General features: G+C 46.5%; 1 protein-coding gene across 3 annotated transcripts in view; it reads right to left on the bottom strand.

Annotated features, from left to right (window-relative positions):
• MYO1C (myosin IC) overlaps positions 1 to 21454 on the bottom strand; it is a 49577-nt gene that overhangs the window by 6431 nt on the left and 21692 nt on the right. Inside the window, exons 1-21 of one of the 3 annotated variants that reach the window (XM_058818007.1) lie at positions 19984 to 20169; positions 11970 to 12125; positions 11268 to 11383; positions 7843 to 8041; positions 6793 to 6873; positions 5944 to 6123; positions 5652 to 5750; positions 5318 to 5431; positions 4794 to 4865; positions 4464 to 4583; positions 4155 to 4237; positions 3437 to 3542; positions 3050 to 3130; positions 2625 to 2716; positions 1994 to 2088; positions 1816 to 1862; positions 1500 to 1580; positions 1235 to 1340; positions 665 to 782; positions 343 to 456; positions 105 to 181 (exon numbers count right to left, since the gene is read on the bottom strand). In XM_058818007.1, coding sequence (XP_058673990.1) covers positions 105 to 181; positions 343 to 456; positions 665 to 782; positions 1235 to 1340; positions 1500 to 1580; positions 1816 to 1862; positions 1994 to 2088; positions 2625 to 2716; positions 3050 to 3130; positions 3437 to 3542; positions 4155 to 4237; positions 4464 to 4583; positions 4794 to 4865; positions 5318 to 5431; positions 5652 to 5750; positions 5944 to 6123; positions 6793 to 6873; positions 7843 to 8041; positions 11268 to 11383; positions 11970 to 12125; positions 19984 to 20001 — 2155 coding nt within the window. In that variant the 5' untranslated portion in view covers positions 20002 to 20169. Of the gene's footprint in view, positions 1 to 104; positions 182 to 342; positions 457 to 664; positions 783 to 1234; positions 1341 to 1499; positions 1581 to 1815; positions 1863 to 1993; positions 2089 to 2624; positions 2717 to 3049; positions 3131 to 3436; positions 3543 to 4154; positions 4238 to 4459; positions 4584 to 4793; positions 4866 to 5317; positions 5432 to 5651; positions 5751 to 5943; positions 6124 to 6792; positions 6874 to 7842; positions 8042 to 11267; positions 11384 to 11969; positions 12126 to 19983; positions 20170 to 21454 lie in introns of those variants that run through there. The other 2 variants (XM_058818008.1, XM_058818009.1) reach the window with 2 other exon arrangements.

The following is a 21454-nucleotide window of genomic DNA, read 5'->3' on the forward strand; positions in this document are numbered from 1 at the left end:
AATTGCAAGAAAAGCAGCAATTTGCAACTATGACCAAGCACATTTGGGCAGAAAAAAATGCAGCTTTTTAAAATAGAAATCTACTGCAAGTGTGAGTGCCTCACCCAGACTCTGTTTCCTCACTTCCAGAGCATCTTCTGTGGCAAACAAGGTCTTGGGAAAGCGGATAAAAATCTTTGTTCTGGAAATAGAAATGCAGAATTACATTTGGAGCAACTTGCTTTTGGCATCCCCTTTGGGCTCTGTAATCTTTCCCTCCCCCATTATCTAGAGAAGCTTCATTTCAAAGGGACAGCAGGGACATGCAATGATTCATAACCTCAAACAGAACACAGAACTGACCGTCCCATTTTGTATTCTTCTGGTTTGTAGCCAAGGTGCTTGACCAGCACAGCCACCCCATCGTGGGGCCGCCCATCCCACGTGGGCCACGTCTCTGGACACAGGGATTTGTACCTGGAATTGGCAAGAGAGGAAATCTTAGGGAGAGAAGTGCAAGCCAAGGAGGAAGAGGGGGCAAGGGAAGGGAGGGACCCCGAGTTTCCCACACCTGTACGTGGTAAAGCTGCCCCTGTGCTGTTCAAAACAGCTCCCAGCCTCAACACCAGTGGGATGAAGCTCATGGAGAGGGAGAGGAGAGGACAGAATTGCCAAGCAGCCTCACCTCTGCAGGAACACCTCGTATTTCCTGCGGTAGGCGAAGCCGGCCCTGCGCACGCGGAGGTTCTCCATCAGCCCCAGGTACTTCACCTGGTGCCGGATCAGGACTTCATCAAACCTCTCTGGGCAGGGCATGGAAAGGGACAAACACCATCAGTGCCCAGGGGAATGGTCAGCTCTGGTTGTATCTCACAGGATGATCTTTAGTCTCCAAATAATCCTCACAGAACAAGTCCCACACAGTTTTGTGTCTCCTGCCTTCCCCCCTCCCATCCCTTTTTAATTATTTATATTTAGCTCCAAAATGAAGTTTTCCTTTGGGATGTTTTATGCATAGAGGAACCAAAACTGAGGGAGAATAGGGTCATTATAAAGAATTTACATAGGTCAATAATTCTTTACTATAACCACCACCTTCCCCTATCCAAGAGCAGTGCTCCCACTGCGATTCCTGGCTGCTGGCACTGCCACCCTCTCCCTACAGAAGCTCAGGCCCAGCCCCAGAATCTTCCTTTGGCTCCTTTCTGTGCCTCCCTGGCTGGGCTGCAGCTCTGCCTCTGTCCCAGGGCCATACCAGCCTGTTTGGCATCATTGGGTTTCATGCAGCGAATGTAGGAGGGCTCTTTGGACATCAGGATTTCCATGAGTTTGGAGAGGCTGTTTTTGAACTGAGTTGCTGCCTAGGAGAAAAAAAAGAAGACTGCACATGAAGGGATGACTTGGAGCTGGCTACAAACCAGCAGAATACAAGGTCAAGGGGTTTGCATTCAGATCATGTCAGAGTTCATGTTTCAAAAAGAGAGAACAGCCACAGCCCCCTCCAGCCCTCGAGTTCTCACCGTTTCAGGTCTCTTTTTGTCTGTCAGCTCTGTCCTATCAAAGCACTGGTTTATGATGGGGTTCTCTGAGTTGCACATGGTCTGCAGAGAGAGATGTTTTCAGAGATGAAGTACAGAGAACTACCAGAGAAACCTGAGGACAAAACTATTTAAAATAACAAAATGAACAGTGGAATCTCAATCTGCTTTTTCAGAGCACAGCCCTGTGGACACAGAGCCTCCAGGTGGAGTCTGGAGGAATCCTTTCCCTCAGGTGCCACCTCATTTGAAACCCAACTCCTCATTCTGTCCTGGAACCTCCTCTCTGCACACTCACCTCCTTCAGGTTCCTGAAGAGAAGGTCGTTGTTTTTATCGAGAAAACCTGCAAGAAAAACAAAGCACTCAGGCTGTTCCACTGGGACTTCAAGGCAGGGATTTGAGATTTGAAATTAATCTGGTTGATAAATGATGTGGGGATGTATTTAAGGCCCAGATTTTTGTTTTTATTGTTACCTGCAACACTATAGGTGACATCCCCAGCATAGTGTGAGAGCCGGAATTCCTCCCGCCCCAGCGACTTGCGCGTCTTCTGGTCAGCAAGTTTGTGCCTGGGGAGGGAGCAAAAACCTTCAGGAAAAACAAAATCCTGCAGGATTCACTTCAAAAAGCACCAGGACATTCAGTCCTAGAGCAGGACTGTGCAGCAGTGAGCAAGGAATGCAAATTGGGCTTGGGGATTTTCAGGTAAATGAAGTTATCAACCAACACGTCATAGAAGTGACATTAAATGAATTTATGTTTAATTAAAAGGGGAATTTCAGTGTTCCTGGCAGATTGGTTCTGTGTGCACATCCTAAACTGAGGATTCAGAACAAAAGCAGAACATTTAGAATAAACAGACATTTGGAGCTCCAAAACTGAAGTAAACAATCTGCAAGGTGAGAGGTGAGTCAGTAACAAGAGTTTTGTTGCTCCTATTGCATTCTGAAGCTCAGTCAGGCATTTTGTGTTGACAACCTATTTTATATTATCTTAAATATCAATCAAATTCTCTGTAAAAGAGAATTATCATCTTTTATGTGGGACCCAGCACAGTGAGGATGCTATTCACACACAGGGATCCCTCAGCTGAGGGAGCACTCACGTGAGAAAATGAGGGTGGTTCTTCACAGTCTCCTCCAGTTTCTCCAAGAATGTCGTGTCTGTGGCATCCCCAGGTCTCAGACACTCCTCATCCTACAAACACACAAATTCCAGGCATTTCTGGGCTCTGCCTCACTGAAACTCTCCTCCAGTCTGGCCTTTCCACAGATAAACAATTTTTAGCTCAGTAAATGAAGAATTCTTGAGCTGAAAAGGAAAATATTTCCCTCCTTCCAGACTGCCTGGATTGGGAGCTGCTTTCCCCAGAGCACATGGAGGAGATGCAATGACTTCTAATGGTGTCACTATTCAGTGTATTATTGCTCTTCCCACCTACTCAAACACTTCCAACATAAACTGATTTTCCCCCTTGTTTTCCACTACACTGCTCAAAATTTTTCATTCAAAAAGATGTTTTCAACTCACCAAAATAGAAATGATGCCTTTGAATTTCTCTTCCACCAAATCACAAATTATTTTGTTATTGAAATACTGAACTGGTTCCCACTGCAAAGACAAGAAATCACACTTAGGTGAAAACAACTCTAGACTGGAAAAGAAATGTAAATTTCAGAACATTTCAGAGAACATCTGATTTAAACAATCTTTCTGTCAAAGCCTTTTTTCACTCATCACATTTGTTTTCCTAACATTGCCCTTATTAAAAGCTTGGGATGGCATTACTCACTTCCAGCTGTCTCACACAGTTACCAGGGTTTCCAAAAGAAGGGAAAAAGGAAAGTTCTTTAATTCCTTGGTTTGGAGCTGGTGGCAGCATCTCTGCAAGGAGAGGGAGGGGATTTGGGCTCTTACCGCGATGCCCTCGGACTCGTACTCCTCCTGCTCTGACTTCAGGGTCAGCTCTATGAAGAGCTGCTGCAGCTTTTCATTGCAATAATTAATACAAAACTGCTCAAAGCTGCAAAGAAAAAGCAGAAAAAGAATCACAGTTTGTACTGAAGGGGGTACAAACAGTGGGAGCAGCAGGGATACAGTAAATTGAGAGAAATAGATTTGTGTGAAGTATTTATTTACTGACTGCATGCATTTAGTAAATTGATTATTTAGGGAAACTCAAAGAGTTCCAGAAGGAGGGAAAAATGGACATGAAGGATGGAACATGGAGGAACACAAAAACCTTGAATAAAGGCCCAATAACACTGCAAATCTGAGAGTCTTGGTTCAGTGCTACCTGCCAGGGAGGTTCCAGACTGTGCCAGTCCCATCCCTGGTTTGTCACCACCATGGGAAGATGCCACAACAGCCACCCTGGAGAGCTGGACAAAGGCACAGCTCCAGGTAAGGCATGAATACACCCTAAAACAACAGTTTATTTAAAATACCAGCACCATTAATAGCTGTAAATGCTAATTATTAGCTGGATGTCTTAAGTGTTAGAAGCCCTGTGATTAGCAGTTTTCCACCTGATGTTCTGACATTTAAATGCCACCTCTTTTACTAAGAAATGGAATAAAGCCTTGTGAAAACAGCATAAACTGAACAATGTAACTCAGAATTTATCAAAACAAACCTGTTGTGCTGGAAAACCTCAAACCCATAGATGTCCAGCAATCCTAGAACTGTTGTACTTCTCCAGCCTGGAAATTTCTCTTCCTGCAACAGAGCAGAAAACAAATGTAGGTAAAACAAATGCAGGTATTTGCTGACAGCTATGATCCACCCCTGGATCTTCATCATCAAATCCCAGCGTTTACTGAGATTAGATTAATAAAAAATTAATTTAGGAATTACTAAAAGCATGGGACTTGCTTTGAGGCTGAAAGATCTGGAAATTGCTGTCCCTTTTGGCTGGATCTCAACAAGCAGAGGGTTCACTTGCCTTGTAAGCCAGGGATTTGTTGACCTTGCTGACCAGCCAGGAGAAGGTGCGGCCGTAGACGGCCTTGGCGAGGGCATCCCTGGCATAGGCTGCCTGCTCCAGGTTCAGGGGACTCACCAGCTGCAACAGAGCAGAGCAAAGCACTCAGCAGCCCCCAACCAAGGGATCCCCTTCCTTTTCGTGCCTCATCATCACTGAACAGCCACTCAAAATCATCCTGCTGGTGGCTGGAGCATCACCAGTGGGATCCCTGCAGTGCCAGCCTCCTGAGAGGTGATGATGGAGCTGATTCACTGAATCCCCTTTGCCTCCCAAATCCCCTGTTCTTACCTCCTCCCCTTTTGCTATGATCTTCTTGTGGATCAGGGCATCCCGAAGAACCGAGCCATCCACTGCCAGCAGCTGCATGCAGGATATTCAATTAATTTATGGAGTTGTACATTCCATTCTCCTAAAATCCCAGCCCAATGAAACAACCCTTTATTTCCCACTCACACTGAACAACTCTGCAGCATCAATCCCTCCCTTCCCTCCTTTCTGGCAGGGATTTGAGCTAACAAATGGAAGGAAGTGACCAAGCAAAGGCACTAAGGTGGTTCTTCCTTTAGAACTTTTCCAGATTCTCTTCCTACCTCACTGCCCTAAGGTGGAAACCTCAAGGCAGGGGTGGTCAGATGGTAAATAGAGAAGTTGTCCATTAAATGGGTTTGATGATAATATTTGCATTCTACTTAGGTGAAATTAAATTTATGAGAACTTCTAAATCACAGTCTATTTGATGATATTAACCTCAAAGTAAGGAATCCTCTACAATTGACCTTTCCTGTAGTATCTCCCTCACTGGTGATACTCACCCTGGCCAGGTATTTAATCTGGTTCTCTGTAGTGACCTGAGCATTTCCCTGCTCATCAGCAGCAAACTGGACATTCCCCAGGTGCAGGACACTGGCCACAATGCTCAGCAAATCCTGCCATGGGAGCAACAGCAGAGATCAGGATGATGGAATGAACACACAGCAAGGTTTTGGTGTTAATTCACTTTTTAGAGAGCATTTTGTATCTTTTTGTGGGGAATTTTTGTGGGGAATACATTCACTCTGAATTGATTCACTGATTTCAATCAGAAATCTGAAATCAAACCAGAAAAAAATCCTTAAAAGTAGGAAAATCTGTGCTGCTGAACCTCACCTCCACCTCAGTGTCATTGAAGCCGATAACAGACAGGGCTCTCCTCATGATCTTCCACTCATTTTTGTCATTTATGGAACTCACTCTTGCACAGTGACCCTAAAAAGACACAGCTTGATATAAATAGGTAAATAATCATCAAAGATACATTACCCATGCTCAATGCATTGTGCTTCTTTTTAGAGCAATCACCTCAGAGTTATTTCTGAAGTGAGGGAAGGAAATTACAAAGTTAGTTGGAGATATCCCAACCCTGTAATATAATATTTTAAGAATGATAATTAATGTTCACCTTTACTAAATAGTGATACTGCTGTGGGTTCTTCTCAAGGCCCAGCCTCCTGAGCAGGTCCTCCTCCCCTCCCTCCAGCAGCTGGTAGAAGATGTGGAAGTTCCTCTCGCCGTGGTTCTGGTGCACAACTCGGGATTTCTCCAGGAGGTAGTTCAAGATGTGGCCCCCAACAGGAGCCCCCTAAACCAAACCACACATGTGGAAAGAGTTCATCAACACAGAGGAAAATGTTTCTGCTTCTTTGTTGTCTGTTCAAAGACAACATCTGAAGCAAAAGCCCACAAAAACACAGAAAATGATCTGCCATTCTGTGCCACAAGCTCTATTTCAGCATGGTGGTGATTTCAGTGCTAAAATTCCTTCTAGGAATTCACCACAAAGGGAAAGCACCAAAACTGAGTGTGGAGGGATTAAAGGAGACCTGAAGGATGGCAGTGCTGAGCTCCTCAGCCCCTGCACTGTGTCCACCTTGCTCCTGTGGGGCAGTTGGGATCAGAGTGGGCACAAACTCTGTGCAAAGTTACTCAGGACAGGAATTATCTTCAGATCTCCCAGCTGGTTTATGTGGATTTACCTGGGGAGCATCCACTGGCACAGAGCACTAGAAATAAAATACCCCAGAAATAAAAGGGTTTGATCTCAGGGTCTCCTTGTACAGAGAAATAAGGGAGGAATGAAAGGAGAGTGAGTGCCATAAAACCCTCTGGACCTAAACTTTGCTACCACAGGCTCTGCTTAAGCTGTCACCAAGGAAATGCAAAGCACTCACTACACACACACAACAATATAAAAACACAGAGCTCCTGTAACTGGGACCAGTCCTGACATACAAAGCAGATTCCAAGTTACCCTGTAATCAAACTGCACATCCATGTACTTCCCAAACCGACTGGAGTTGTCATTCCGAAGGGTTTTTGCATTTCCAAAGGCCTGAAATGAAAATTATTAGAGAAAATTAAATGAGTACCAAGTCAGACTATTTATAAACACTTGGGTGAAGCTGTCAGTTATTTATTTACAGCCCAGGATTTTCCTTCCTGGAAACACAGAAGGAAACAGATTTCTCCCTGAATTCTAAGGTTGATCTTTACACCCTGTGCAAGCAGTGCAGATGGAACATCCCTGAAAACACTTCCACCCTCCTGCAAGGTGATTTTAGTGCCAGTTCACTGCTGACAACAAATGTCACATCTGACAGCCTCTCCTCTGTCCCCACAGCTGTTTGTCACAGCTCACTGCCACAGGGGCTGCAGGGCTGCCTGCTGCTGCTGGGGGCTCACCTTGCCTGGGACAGGGGACAGGGACACAGGGACATAGGGACACAGGGATAAAGGACACAGGGATATAGGGACATCTCAGGGAAACAGGGGTACAGGGACACAGGGATAAAGGGCACAGGGATAAAGGGAAACAGGGATACAGGGACATCCCAGGGCACAGGGAAACAGGAATACAGGGCACAGAGACATCTCAGCCCAAGGGATACAGAGACACAGGGCACAGTGAACCAGGGCACAGGGACACAGGGAAACAGGGACACACAGATACAGGGACATCTTGGGGCATATAGATACAGGGCACAGGGCCATCTCAGGGCACAGGGACACACGGATACAGAGCCAAGAGCCATCTCAGGGCACTGCACACAGCCAGGGCTGGACACTAGAGGACACCACAGCACCACAAAACGAACCCAGCCTGTGTGAGCTGCCCACTGGGATGTGTCCCTTTGCAGAGTGACCCAGAGCTCTTCCCACCCCGAATCCCCTCTGTCCCCAATCCCCATCCGTGCCACAGCTGCTCCTGGAGCGCTTTGGCCGGGAATCAGAGCAGGATTCCCTGCTGATGTCCATCCCCAGGACACGCTGTGTCACCGCTGTCCCCAGGGCCGGGAGGTACCTCCAGGACGGGGTTGGACTGCAGCAGCCGGTCCTTGACGGTCTCGACCTGCTGGCTGGCGGGGCAGGTGACGGCGTAGTACTGCAGGATCTTCTTGGTGGCCTCGGTCTTGCCGGCGCCGCTCTCTCCGGAGATGAGGATGCACTGGTCCCTCCTCTCGGTGCGCAGGGAGCGGTACGAGTTGTCCGCGATGGCGTAGCTGGGAGGGGACAGCGGATCAGGGGAGTGCCCGAGAAACCCCGGCTGAGACAGCCCCAGAACAGCCCCGGGCCGTGGGCTGGGTGGGATCACAGCTCCTGCACGCTGGGGACAGCGCAGGACAGCGCTGACACTGCTGCTCACACCTCAGCCACCAGCCAGGCCATGCAGGGTCATCACACAGATGTCTGATCCTTTGAGACCGCTCTTTTGACTTTTCTTTCTGACAAAAATAGGTAAAAGTCGACTAAATTGTGCAGAACAACTGGCTTTTGTAAATACAACTGATCTCTCTTGTCACACCTCAATCACCGAGCCAGGCTTCTGCAGGGTCATCACACAGTCTGTCAGATTCTTAAAGACTGTTCTTTTAAACTTCTTCCTGACAAAAAGAGGTAAAAGTCGACTAAATTGTGCAGAACAACTGGCTTTTGTAAATACAAATGATCTCTGAAATATAAATGATCTCTCTGGTCACACCTCAACCACAAACCAGGCCTCTGCAGAGTCATAACACAAACTGTCAGATTCTTTGACACTGTTCTTTTGACTTTTTTTCCTGACAAAAATAAGTAGAAGTCAACTAAATTGCGCAAAACAACTGGCTTTTCTAAATACAAATGATCTCTCAAATATAAATGATCTCCCAAATATAAACGATCTCTCTGGTCACAACCTCAGTCACCAGCCAGGCCATGCAGGGTCATGACACACTGATTATTTGAGACTGTTCTTTTGACTTTTCTTTCTGACAAAAATAGGTAGAAGTCGGTTAAATTGTGCAGAACAACTGGATTTTCTAAATACAAATGATCTCTCAACATCATGATCTCTCCCTTTCTGTCCTGGTCCCATGGGACAGAAAAGTTTTACACTCAAGAAACACCTCGTTCTCCACTGGTGTTTTTTCTTGCTTGTCTTGTAAGTGATGACACATCCAGGAGGTCACAACAGAATTTTGCTGCCTGAGCTTCTCTTGGGTGCTGGGAAGAGCTGGAAACGCCACCACAGCTTCAGGAGCACCCTCAGGTCCCCTCTGCCCCAAACACCAGGCACTTCCTCTGGCCCTGCCCTTCTGCTTCCTCCTCTGCTGCTTTTTCTTTCATTTCTGTGTGTGAGCAGACAGGTCTTAGACCCAGCCAGTCACACACTCCCACAGCACCAGAGAGAGCAGGGGATGAGTGACAATGGTGACAACTGCTCAGGGGGACAGGAAAAGGACAACCCCCCCAACACCATGTTCAGCTCTCTCATGTGGTGAGCAAGCAGATATCCTGTCTTCTTCACACACCTGACAACATTTGAGCAGCTTGGCTTTTTAAATTTTCATTTTTATTTTCATTTTTCCCTTTTTTTTTAAATTTAACTCTCCTGCTGTGCTATTAATTAGAAGTAATCACACCAAAATAACAGCAGTGGCCTTCTCCAGTCTATTAATACTTGGTGCTAAGGCAACACCAATGAGCTCCCTTGGCAACACAACTCACCCCACAAAATACATCATGTCCCTCTCTCCCCATCCACACTCTGCCTCTGGAGTCTTTTGGAAAGCAGCTGGATAAATGCAGATTTAATTTGGATTTGAAGAAGTGCCTCTGGCCCCAAGAGCTCCAGGCAGGCACAGACAGAACCACAGAAATAAAGATTTTTATGGTGCCATTTGCAGGCCATAAACAGGACAGGATGTGGCAGATCTCTGGGAATATGCTGGGTTCCAAGCCCATAGGGATAACTTTCCTCCTCTGAGTGTGAGGCACTTCCCAGAAAACCCAGCTGAACCATCTGACACCGGAATGGAGATCTGGAAGTGTTTTGGTTTTCTACAGTCAGTTTAGAAGAGGAGAAAGAAGAAAAAAGATGAGTTACTGGAAAAGGAGAAACCCAGAGCATCAGACTGCAGATGGAGCATTTTGATGCTCCTCAGAGGATTTTGAAATGCATATATAATCAAATAATACAATAAAATAATCAAATAATGCAATGGAACAGCAAAAATAGTCTGCAAAAAATTCTGTTCTCCCAGTGGGAGCAGCAGTACCCAGGAACACAATTCTCCAGGGCTCACTTAGGAGCTGCACATTCTACAGCTTCTGGAGGGACTTGTTAAAATGAAAGAAAGCCTAAGAAATAATCAGCCACAGTGTGATTTAAGTGGAATTAAAGCACATCTGCTCAGGGCTTTGTGCTATCCATGAGCATTGCCATCATCCAAAAACAGAGCCACAGCCCCAAGGATTTTCAAGAGAGCCCCAAAATTCCCATTTAAGTCCACAGAAGCCCTTCCCTGACCACAGGCAAAGGGAAGTGGGCAGGTTTGAATGCAGAGTTTTTCAGGTTTAATTCTCCCCCATCTGGGTTCATACAGTAAAAAATCATATTTTTGTCTCAACAAATCCAATTTCAAGTGCTGAGACTTTCCCAAGTAATGGTGTTTCTCCCCCTCTCTCTGTGCTTGCAGCACATTCTGGTTTGTTTACTCTCCTGGGCTATGTGCCAGCAATAAGAAACAACCCAAATAGTTTGTTCAAAAATAATATCATTTACTCTTCCAAGATCTCTTTTAAAAAAAAGCCCAACAAAACACAACATAAAAAATCCTCCAAGAGGTGCTCAGAATTTGGCCTTTAGTCCTGAAGAAAAACCATTCTGAAGCCATGTGGCCTCAGCTCTCAGTCATCTTTTTTCTCTCAGTCTGACAAAAAAATTCAAATGCTTTCAAAAATAACTTTAAACCTCAAGCTTTTTTTTTTTTCAGATGGGAAATTGGGAATGCTCACCAAGCCAGACCATGTAAATAAATACATTCCTTGTTCCAACAGGCTGATGGTATCTTAGCAACAAGGGAAATACCAGATAAATATTGGTCAGGCAGTAACAGCAGAGGTAGGAAAGAAACCCCCACACAGCAGAAACTCTTTCCCCTACTTAGCCCCGGACACAGAGACCCCAAATAACCCTGGAACAATGAACTCCTGTCCTGCCAGGGCTGGGTGAGCAGCTCTGTTCCTGCAGCCAGGAAGGAACCAACTCCCTTTCCAAATACTGCTCTTGCAAAGGCAACTCATCCTCTTTGGAGAGAGGAACAGGAATAGAAAGAGCCTCACACCACACCCTCAGAGGATCCTCTCTGTCCCTGGGACTTGCACTGGGACAGGGCAAAGTTCTGTTTGCCTCTTTTGACGTGTCCCATGGGTGGGAGTGACCAAACCTGCCCTGGCAGCACTCACAGGTGAGGAGAGACTTCGTAGAAGCTGACGCCGCGGTAGCGCTCCATGTTCTGCTTGGTGTAGATTTCCAGTTCCTTGTAGGGATTCACAGACACCAGCACAGAGCCAATGTAGGTCTGGAAAACACAACAGAAAGCAGGGAGATTACAGGAGGGCTGGAGGCAGAGCTCAGGTGTCTCTGGAGGCTGGACACACATCCTGGTGTGCTGGGGATGCTGCTGAGGGTTCCCAAACAGGCCAAGGGGGCTGAGGAAGAGAACTCAGCTCTGGGAAAGTGACACTGCTGCAGCTGTGCCAGCCATGTTATCCTTGCTGGGTAAAAAGCACCTCAAATGGTTTTAGGGTTCCCAACAAGCCATAATACTGGGTTATTTCTGATATACATTTAGGAGTGAGGTCAAGTCTGGATGTGAATGAATTCGAGAGATGGAAGAATGTGGTGGGAGTTGGATTTTCAGTGCTGTCAATGCCACCAGATCTCAACAGGGGCACTGCAGTGAGTCCCTATACCCATGAAATGGGTGGTCCTGGCACCAGACTGGTCCTGGCACCAGACTGGTCCTGGCACCAGCCCCCCTGGCCAGTGTGATCTGCCACCAGCACCCCAAACCCCACTGCTGAGCAGAGCCAGGTCTGTCCCATGCAGCAAACACTCTCCAGCTCACTGAGGGCCACCCTGGGGACTGTCCCTGTACTACTCACATAGATGAGGTTCTCCTTGAAGCGTTTCCTCAGGTTCTCAATGAATGCAGCCTCGCTGGTGAAGTTCTCCAGCAGGACAAAGTCCTGCACCCCGACGCGGTCCCGCGCCGTCAGAGCGCTCTCCATGCTCAGCCGGATGCCGTTGGCTCCCAACCCCTGCAGCCAAAAGCACAGGGAAATTGGGATGGCTGTGGGTTTGCAGGCACTTCCCTGAGTCCACAAGAACCACAGTTATCCTTGGATAACCATATTAAAATGGGATATTAAAATAATCCCATTGTTGATTATAACACATCATCAGTTGTCTGCTCTAATTGCTTTGAGGGAAGACAAGACAGCATTAGGGAAAAATTACTGCTAAATTTCCAATAACTTCAAATCAACCAAAGAAACAAACATTTGATAAAGAGAATAAAACTTGGATTTCCTTTCCCAGGCATCCTTTAGCAAGAGGGAGACTGAAATGTGTTCTCTCCTGTCTCTGATTTCACAACGGGAAGCTGTTTCGAGGTAAGGAATCTTTTATGACTAATGATGAGTCATCTCAGAAGCAAACAGCTTCACATTGCTAACCAATTGAAAAGCTTTAGCAAGGCACCCAATGGGAAAATTCTGAGGAAATTGAGAAGAAATGAGAAATGGGCATTTCTGCACCCACGCTGCTGAATTTAGACCATGAATCACTGACGTGCATCAAGAGGCTCCAACCCCTGACCCTCCTCTAAAGGTTCCATTTCCAACCTGACGTGGGTGAGACACAACCATCTGTGGAAAGCCCTCATCTGCTGACTCCTGACTTCACTGCAAAGCTGGGAGGGGAAATCTGCACCCAGGGGTGACTCAGTGGCTGCCTGTGGGGAAATCTCTACTCAAGGGACAGAGACGGAGAAGATGAGAGGCACCACAGAAACCAGAGACAGGAGAAACCACGCCTGACACCCTCTGCCTCTCTCCTGCATGATTTCCTTCAGCCCTTCTTGCTTTGCCCACTGCTCACAGCAGCACCTTTATCCTAAACCATTTCCTAAAGCACCAAGTGATGTTTTGGGATGCTGCACAAACACCATTGGGGTCTGTTCCTAAAACAGGCTCATGCACCAACAGCAATCCCAGACACCCATCACAAACTGGGAGTGCCAGACCCTGCACAGCGATGAAGATGAGTTTTTACTGACTCACAGAACCTTCTCAAGATGTGAAAGTGGTCAAACCACAGGGACTGGTGACATGCAGGGAGAAAAATAACCCCAGCCTTGGTCAGGAAGAAAATTTACCTGAAGTTTTGTTAAACAGTAATAAAAGCAAAAATCACTGAAGTATCAATTTGGGTCAAACCAGGTGCAAATCCTCTCAGTCTGCATTGTTTTGACTCACCAAATTCTTAGTAAATGTTTTTTTTTATTTGGTAAATGATTAGTAAATGCAGTTTTGCCTATTTCTGCCAGTTCTAATTGGCTTCCTCCCTGTAAGCCTGGGCAGAAGTGATTGCCTGAACCCAGCAGTTTTCAGATAGGAAAATCAGTTCCTTCTGGAAATCTCAAATCCAGACCCTCTCTAATGGCTCAAAGAAACATCATTTGATTTCCTGTTTTATTTTTTCCAATTAGTCTCATGGTCTGGAAGGCCTGAGTTCTAAGCTTGGAGAGACACAGCCTGGGAGGAATTCTGCAGATACTCTCGTGAAGTAATCCTTCTAAAAGGGGCCAAAATTTTCCAAGCCAAATCCTTCACAGCTTCAGCAAAATGCTCTGTTGTCTTCTACCCTCTCTGCCAAGGTGAGGAGAAAAGGGATAAACCCTTGGAGAAGGAAGGTGATGAGATAAGGGAAGGAAAACAGAGATAAATAAACTCTGCCTAGAAATTGGAATCTTTCTATCAGAGCAGTGCAATCCCAGAACAGGTTTTGGCCAAGGTGATGAGAACAAAGACAAAACCAAAGGAAAATATCTCCTTTTCCAGTGGGGAAATGCACAACTACAGCCCTAAAACACAGCTGCCTCAACAAGGAGTGAGGAAAACTTCCCCCCTGGCAGAGTTAATCCCAGTTTATATAATCCTGAAGCCTTGCACAGAAAACGTCACTTGGGCAGCTCTTTCATCAGCCCCTCCCTGAGGCCAGCACAAAGTGATCCCAGCTGTGCACATCCAGCAGAGGGAAGAGCCAATCCATCCCCCTCACAGCACACAAACCTCCTCTGGGACAGGCATTTAAGGCCAAGAACTTTCGGTTTCCTCCAGTTTTTGTCTCCTCATTCAACTCCAGCCCCTCGCCGTGAGAACAAAATCACCACCTCAAATCTGCAGCCGGCTCGAGACAAAACAAAAGCCAAACAAACGGCTGCAAGTGGCTTTTTGGTGATAATTAAATGTGCCCAGGGGATGTGATGCAGTCAGAGCCTCCTGAATATAAACTTCACTCAGTCCTGTACCCTCCCAAGCCCAAGCTGGGTGCAAATTTGAGCCAGAGCTGAGCAACAGGCACTGCTCCATGCCAGCTTTTTGCTTTATTGCATATGTCCAAGTCTACCAGCAGCTTCAAATGTCAGTGTTAACTCTTTCACTGCCACTGACATCAACATATGGGCCATAAAAGGAGGTGACAATGAACTCTTTTTGCAAAATGGAAACAGAGCAGTCATGCAGAAGGAAGGAAGTGGGGAGGGAAGATGCTTCTTAAGAAAAAATAATCACAGTGATGATCATATGTTCCTACTGAATGTAAGGCAGTGAAAAAATTAAAATAACCAAAAATTTAATAAATTAAAATAACCAAATGATTTTCTGTTAGCAGGCAGACACCAGATCTGGTGGCTGTAAATTAATGCTAGAAAACCCAGTTTGGGGGATTAAATGTGGTGCAGTGGAGCTAATTAACCACTAAAGCAGTTTGTCTATGGACAACACTGGTTCCCTTTGAAATTCTTGATGAATTTCTGTGTGCTAAACCACCTCTGACTGATATACATTTACAAGATCCTCTGCTCCAGGCCAGAGATCAGCTTGGAGCACTGTGACAGCCCTGTGGCAGGGAGTATATTTCAGATAATTGGGAGAACACAGGCTGTGAGGGTCAGATCAGACCCTTCCTTGTAGAAATCAGTTTTTTTGGGAGTTGCCAGGAGATCTCAGTGCTAGAGGACACTGAGGGAGGATCTCAGTGCAGCTGCACCCTTTGGTTTGCACTGGCCCAGGACTTGTGCAATAAACCATGCTGGAAATCTGACAGGGATTAAAACTAACTCAGATTTTTTTCTTGCTTTAATCCAGGTCATTTTCCCACACTGGTCCCACATGGCCAGGGATGGGGTAATGGGGAGCCAGAGCAGGGCCAGGGAGGAGCCAGGATGCAGCAGCAGGGCCAGTTCCTGCTGCCTTGAAATGCTTGGGAAACTCCCCCCTAAGATGCAGGTCGGGTTTAAGTTAAAGCTCAGCATCAAATCCATCCTCAGGCTCTGCTGCCTCCCTGGGACAGGGTAACACCTCCAAACCAAACCAGGGCAACTCCATCAGCAAAACAAAGAGCAGGAAAGAGGAATCTGCTGGTGTTCTCTGCAGGTTTTGAGCTAAATCACCTCCCTGTGGGACTGGGAGGGTGTCAGAGGCAGGGAAAGGAGGAAAGAGAGCACATTGAATCAGTTATTTGGGGCACATCTACCTTAGAGGTCCCCTATGGGATCAAAAGGAGGGCCTGGCTGAGGATCCCGACCTTTGTAGGATGGGGACACCTGATGCCACACCCAGCACAGGCTGCAACCAGGGAATGGCAAAAATCTGAGCAATCTGCATGTGATCTTGGTGCCTGTGGGCTCAGGAGTGCCTGAGCCTCCTCTCCATCTGAACCTGCTGTCCTGAGGGTCACTCCCCTCCAGGGTGCCCAATGTGACCTCTGCCACCACAATTCCCAAAGGCACCCCATGGAGCCGTTTCCAGGATCTGTTCCCACATTGTTTTAACCCATTCTTTGCTTTTAATGCCTTCTCCAGAGCCTGGAGCACAACAGTGGCTCAGGGCCAGGAAGGGAATAGTCCCTCTGGAATGGTGGGGACCAATCACCACCACAGCAAAGCTTCCAGGGCTCTTTCTGCCCTGGGATTGAATTTTGGGAAAGACTTTCCACTGGTGTAAATTGGTGGCTGAATGCAGCCTGCAGAGCCAGGTTTACATTGGCTGGGGTTCCAGCTTTTCTTTGTGTTCATACAAGAGTCAACAAGACCAGCAAATACCTCCAAGCTCCTGGGAGTGCAAAACCGCTCCAGACTGTACCAAGGAGTTTCCTAAACTGAACTGGGAAATCGCTGACATGGGGTTGTGAAGGTGTAAACACATTTTTCCTTTAAACTCTGCTTAATGCCAAAGCATGATAAAGTTTTTCCTCTGCTTAGGACATGGAGAACTAACACACCTCAGAAATGAGAAACAGGATCTTTTGCTCAGTGCAGCAAAATCAAAAGGGTTAGAGTCAGCCAGGCTGAGCACTTTGGGGGAATTTGTGCTGGAAAATGGGAGGGCAGCTCTGCCATGAGCAGAGCAAGAAACTCCCCCTGCCTTTGTCCAGCAGCTGCTCCATGGCCATGGAATACCCAACATGGAGCAAAGACTCATTCCCAGGCTTGATTTTCCAAGAGGGGCACTGGAATGGTTTAAAACTCAATTCCAGACACACTGAGGGAACAGGCAGCACCAGCAACTTTCCATGAGAAAACACCTGGAATTCTCAAAATGAATGGTCTTGTATGGAGCAGGGAAACTCCGTAACTGCTTCAGAAAGGAAAGTCACAACATGAACAGAATTTGTGCTTCAACACCTAAAAATGGATCTTGCAATATTTTCTCCTGGCAATGTATTTTTACAGATTGGGTTGTAGGCTCACTGGAAGAAGCCCAGGAAGTGGCTCCCTCTGGGAAGAGGCAGGCACCTTTATCTTGGTATCAAGTGCAAGATGATTGATCTGCAGGCTCCAGAAATAGCCACAAAGCCGGGAACGGAAGAACAGAACCAAATGTGAGTGGGAAGGGAAATTCAGATTAGATTCTGGAAGACAATGCAAGCTTGAACCAAGAAGGAACTCCTCGTGGGGAGGTGGCAGCTAAAAAATATTTGTCTCATGGATAGTTGGACATTCTTCACTGTCAGGCCAAAACTGCAGGAAAGAGAAAAAATTCCTTTGATTTCAACTTCATTCTACAGCCTGGGAAAGGGCTTGGACACAATGTGGGCCAGACAGCAGAGCAGACAAAAATCAACTGTTGTATCCACAGCCTCAATTCCCAAGGTGCAGAATGGGAAAGCTCCTCTTTCCCTCTGCATGGAGAAGGAAATAATGAAGGTGGCAGAGGTGGACCAGAATGAGGGATTCTGCCAGAAATCCCTGACAGACTGAAGTGCATCCAGGATCCTCCTCCCTCCTGCCACACTGCAGATCAACTGCTCATTTTGGACACAACTCCCTCTGTTAGTCAACAGCAGGGTTGGAAAAAAGGTTCCCTGAGAGGCAGCTCAGTGTCTCCCACAAAAATCCCCTACAAGAACCACGTGGATTTGTCTGCCCTTTCTGAAGCCACCTGAGCTGAGATAGTAATTGATAAGAAATTTGCTTTTAATTATGTAAGGACAATGAAGTGATTTCCCAAAAGACAACCTGGGAAAAGCAGAGCTGTCAGGTGGATTGGGACAAAACCAAGTAACAGCTCTGGTGCCCCAGACCAGCAGAGTTAGAGGGAACAACTTGAACTGCAGCTGCCACTCAAGCACCATTCTCAGAATTATTTTTTATTCCTGCTTCTTTTAGACAAATACATCACCAGCAATGGAATGTCTGGAGTCAGGGAACTCGGAACTTGGTTGTTCCTCTGATATTTCCCATCCTAACCAGATGGAAGGATGGAACTCCAGGAATACACTATTTAGAAACTTATATTAAAGAAATATAAATGCTATATCCTTAACTAATTCTTGCGAAGTAATTACTTTGAAGTTTTCCACATTTGGGGTAGGGACAAATTGAAATAATAAGTAGATAATATTATTTGTTCAATATTTATAACATAATTATGCCTTCCAGACTTTACTTTGTGGGGGGATGAGTAAGGAAATAAGCAATTAGCAGTGAAAAGGAAAAGGCAGTTTTAAGAACTGATTTGAAGGACAGGAAAAATGTTTACCATTAAGAGCGGTAATGATATTTCAATCAACAGGCTAAATATAAAAGAGCACTAAGAAAAATGAACTAGGCAAACCAGAAAGATCACCAGGGCTGGAAAAGTAAATACACAGAATTTCTATATTTAGGGAGCTGACATTTTTGCTCCTGAACAGATGGCACAAGCTGCTGCTGCTTCAGAGATGTTGCTGGTGGCAGTTTGCTCAGGAGACCAGTGCCCACAGGCCTGGGCATCCCACAGCAGCTCCAGGGGACAAACAGATTTCAAAAAGGCATTTAAAAAGGTGAAACATCAGCTTGCTGTCCCTTCAGGTGAGTTTTGATGCTGATTTCCAGAGCAGCTGAGCAGTGAAGGGCGGCAGAAGCTCAAACATGAGGACCTGCTGCAGCTTTGGGGCACCCCCTGTGCCCCATTCCCTGCTGCCCTGCCCTGGCAATGCCAACCCCCCTGGCAGCCCTTCCCCTGCATTCCACACCCCCACAGAACCTCTGACACCACGAGGGCTCTGAGACACTCAAACTTTCCAGAGAGAGTTCCAGAGCATTCCGGGGCCATGCTGAGGGCACCTCCACACCCACAGCTCCCTCAGAGAACATCCCAGACACCACCCCAACACCACCTCTGACTGTCACACTGTCACCTCTGCCAGTCACACTGCTACCTCTGCCTGTCACACTGCCACCCCTGTCTGTCCCACTGCCACTGCCACCCCTGCCAGCCTTCCTCCAGGCCCACAGCCGGCCCCAGCACCCCAGATGCCAGCAGAAATACCCTGTGGTATTTCACCTGTGGAGCTCTGTCACCTCCACTCCCACAGAGAAGGACTCAGGAGGTTCTCCAAAAGCTCTGCCCTTCCCTTCATCACTTTCTCAGCGGTCAGCACCAGAATATTTGTGAAACAGGCAAGGATCTCTGGTTTGAGCAGGTATGGGATGCAGCAGCCCCATGGTAACTCTTCTTTTTAACAGAGAATTGCTCCAATCTACACAAGTGACGTTTTCAACCCTTCTTTTCCTAAATTTGGTCACTTTACCAATTAAAGCCTTGAGCATTCTTATCCAGGCAAAAACTCACACACTTTTTTATAACACTCCTTCATTCTTGACCTCAACATCTTCCAGAATCAGTGAATTCCATGGCCCAATTATTCATTGTATGAAAATAATCTTTGCATTTCTTTGGCAACTTTTAGCTTAACTCAGTGTCTCTTCCCATGCTACACAAACCCAGAAAAAGGATCTCTGTGCTCTCTGTGGCACTGTTTTTTATTTCTCCTCCTCTTTTACCAGGTATCAATCCCAGTCCTCTCAATCTTTTGCCACAAACTCCTTTTCCCAAGCCTGGGACACAGGGCCAGGTGTTCAGGCTGCTGCTAAAGCATGGACAAATTTTCCTAAACTAAAAGAGCCTGGAGGAATTGAGGGGCAATAAATCCTTAAGCAGGGGCAATAAATCCAAAAAGCAGGTACTTCCTGCCATTGCCTAGGATGGCAGGAATGGGACAGGAGCCAAGCCCAGCTCCAGGACAGTCCCTTCACATCCTTGTGCCCAAGTGAAGGCTCCACCCTTTCTTCCCTCCTAAAGCAGAGCACAGCTTTCCCCTCTCTTCCCACTTTCTCAACTCCCACCTTGGTTTCCTCCTCCAAACAGGTATTCCCTGAATTTTTAGCCAATTTCACCCAACTTTCCAACAAAAGGATCCTTCTCAAAGCATTTCACTTTCCTGCTGAAACCTTGAAAACGTTTCTCCTCTCTTCCTCTGAGACCAGACACGCATCTGAGAGCTGCAAAGCCTCCAAAGGAGTGAAATAAACCTTAAAAAAACCTTAAATAAACCTTAAATAAACCTTACCCCTCCTCGGAACTTCATCTCTGTCTCCTGCCAGCTCCCGCTGCCCTCGCAGAGCCTTCGCTTACGCTGCTGCAAAAAGCAGCACTCTCAGGACAACTTCTCTCCTCTGTCAGCTGCTTTATTTTTTTTTTTTTTTTTTTTTTCATGGCATTTTCAGCGCAGTCAGAACTCCCTCCCTCCACCAGCTCCTACTGGAGCATCTGGAGAGGGCGTTTTCCAAGGAGAACTCCCCTCCCAGCAGGAGCAGCCCGGCAGAGGCAGTCCCAGGGAAATCAGCTGCGCTCTGCCTGTGGTGTTCCCGCTGCCCAATGACAGGAAAAACGGAAAGAAAAGTCATCCCAGGCACTGGAAAAGCTGGGGCTGAGCCCAGCACACAAAGCACAGCCATCAGACAGGAAGAGAGGAGCTCTGGGACAGGGGGTGATTGTCCTGGGACAGCAGTGAGGACAGGGTTGCCCAGACCTGCCCCAGCTCACCCCAAACACAGCAAACCCACAATTATTACACTGGGAATCACCCCCTCAGAGAATCAGAGACCATAAAGAATCCAGGCCTGGATGCTGTTTGCCTTTACAAGGATTTAAAATCACAGAATGGTTTGGGTTGGAAGGGACCTTAAATATCACCTATTTCCAATTCCATCAAGCCCCATCCAACCTGGCTAATGCAGGATTTTATTCCAGATTCCTTAGGAGTCATCCACCACCAAAACACCCATTTTACCTGAAAGTTGTGAGGTCCTTATTACAAAATAACCTGCACTAGCAAGGAAAAGCTTTCTAGAGAACACAGTGAAGGCCCTGCTGCCCTCAGTCCCCAGCCCTTGCAAACACAAGTTGCACATTTTGCTGTCTCTGAGCTCATCAGTTTTCTCACACAGAATTATTTATGATCACAGTTACACCAAGAGTGTGAAAACCCCACCTCATTTCCCACCCACCTCCTGAGATAAGGACATTCTGACAAAAATACTGCACAGCCTTCATTAGCATTAGGGAAAAGTGAAAGAACAAGAGACAGTGGACACAGGCTGGAAGAAGGGAAATTCCAATGAGTTCTTGAGAAATTTCTTTTCCCAATGAAATATGTTGTCAAATACTGGAACAGGGGTCCCAAAAAGTTGTGAAACACTATCCCTGGAGATATTTAAAACTCAACCAGACAATGCCTGAGTGACTCAATCTAAATTGGTCCTGCCCAGAAGTGAGGTTGGACCAGAGATCTCCACAAGTTTTTTCCAATCTAAAATCACTCTATGATTTTATTAAACATTTTGTTCCTCAATGGACTAAGCTGTGGATCCATCCTAAAAGGAGTTATAGATAGTGCAAATAAAGATATAAATCTGTTAGAGAGGATGCCACCCCTCAGGTGTTTCAGGCAATTCATATTGTGAGCTGACAAGCAGATTCTCTAATCATTGAACATGCAGAGCCATGGAAAGATTCCCAAGCTCAGCTGCTGATGTTTC

This window comes from Ammospiza caudacuta, chromosome 20 (assembly GCF_027887145.1).
Source record: "Ammospiza caudacuta isolate bAmmCau1 chromosome 20, bAmmCau1.pri, whole genome shotgun sequence".
Classification (NCBI taxonomy): Eukaryota; Metazoa; Chordata; class Aves; order Passeriformes; family Passerellidae; genus Ammospiza; species Ammospiza caudacuta.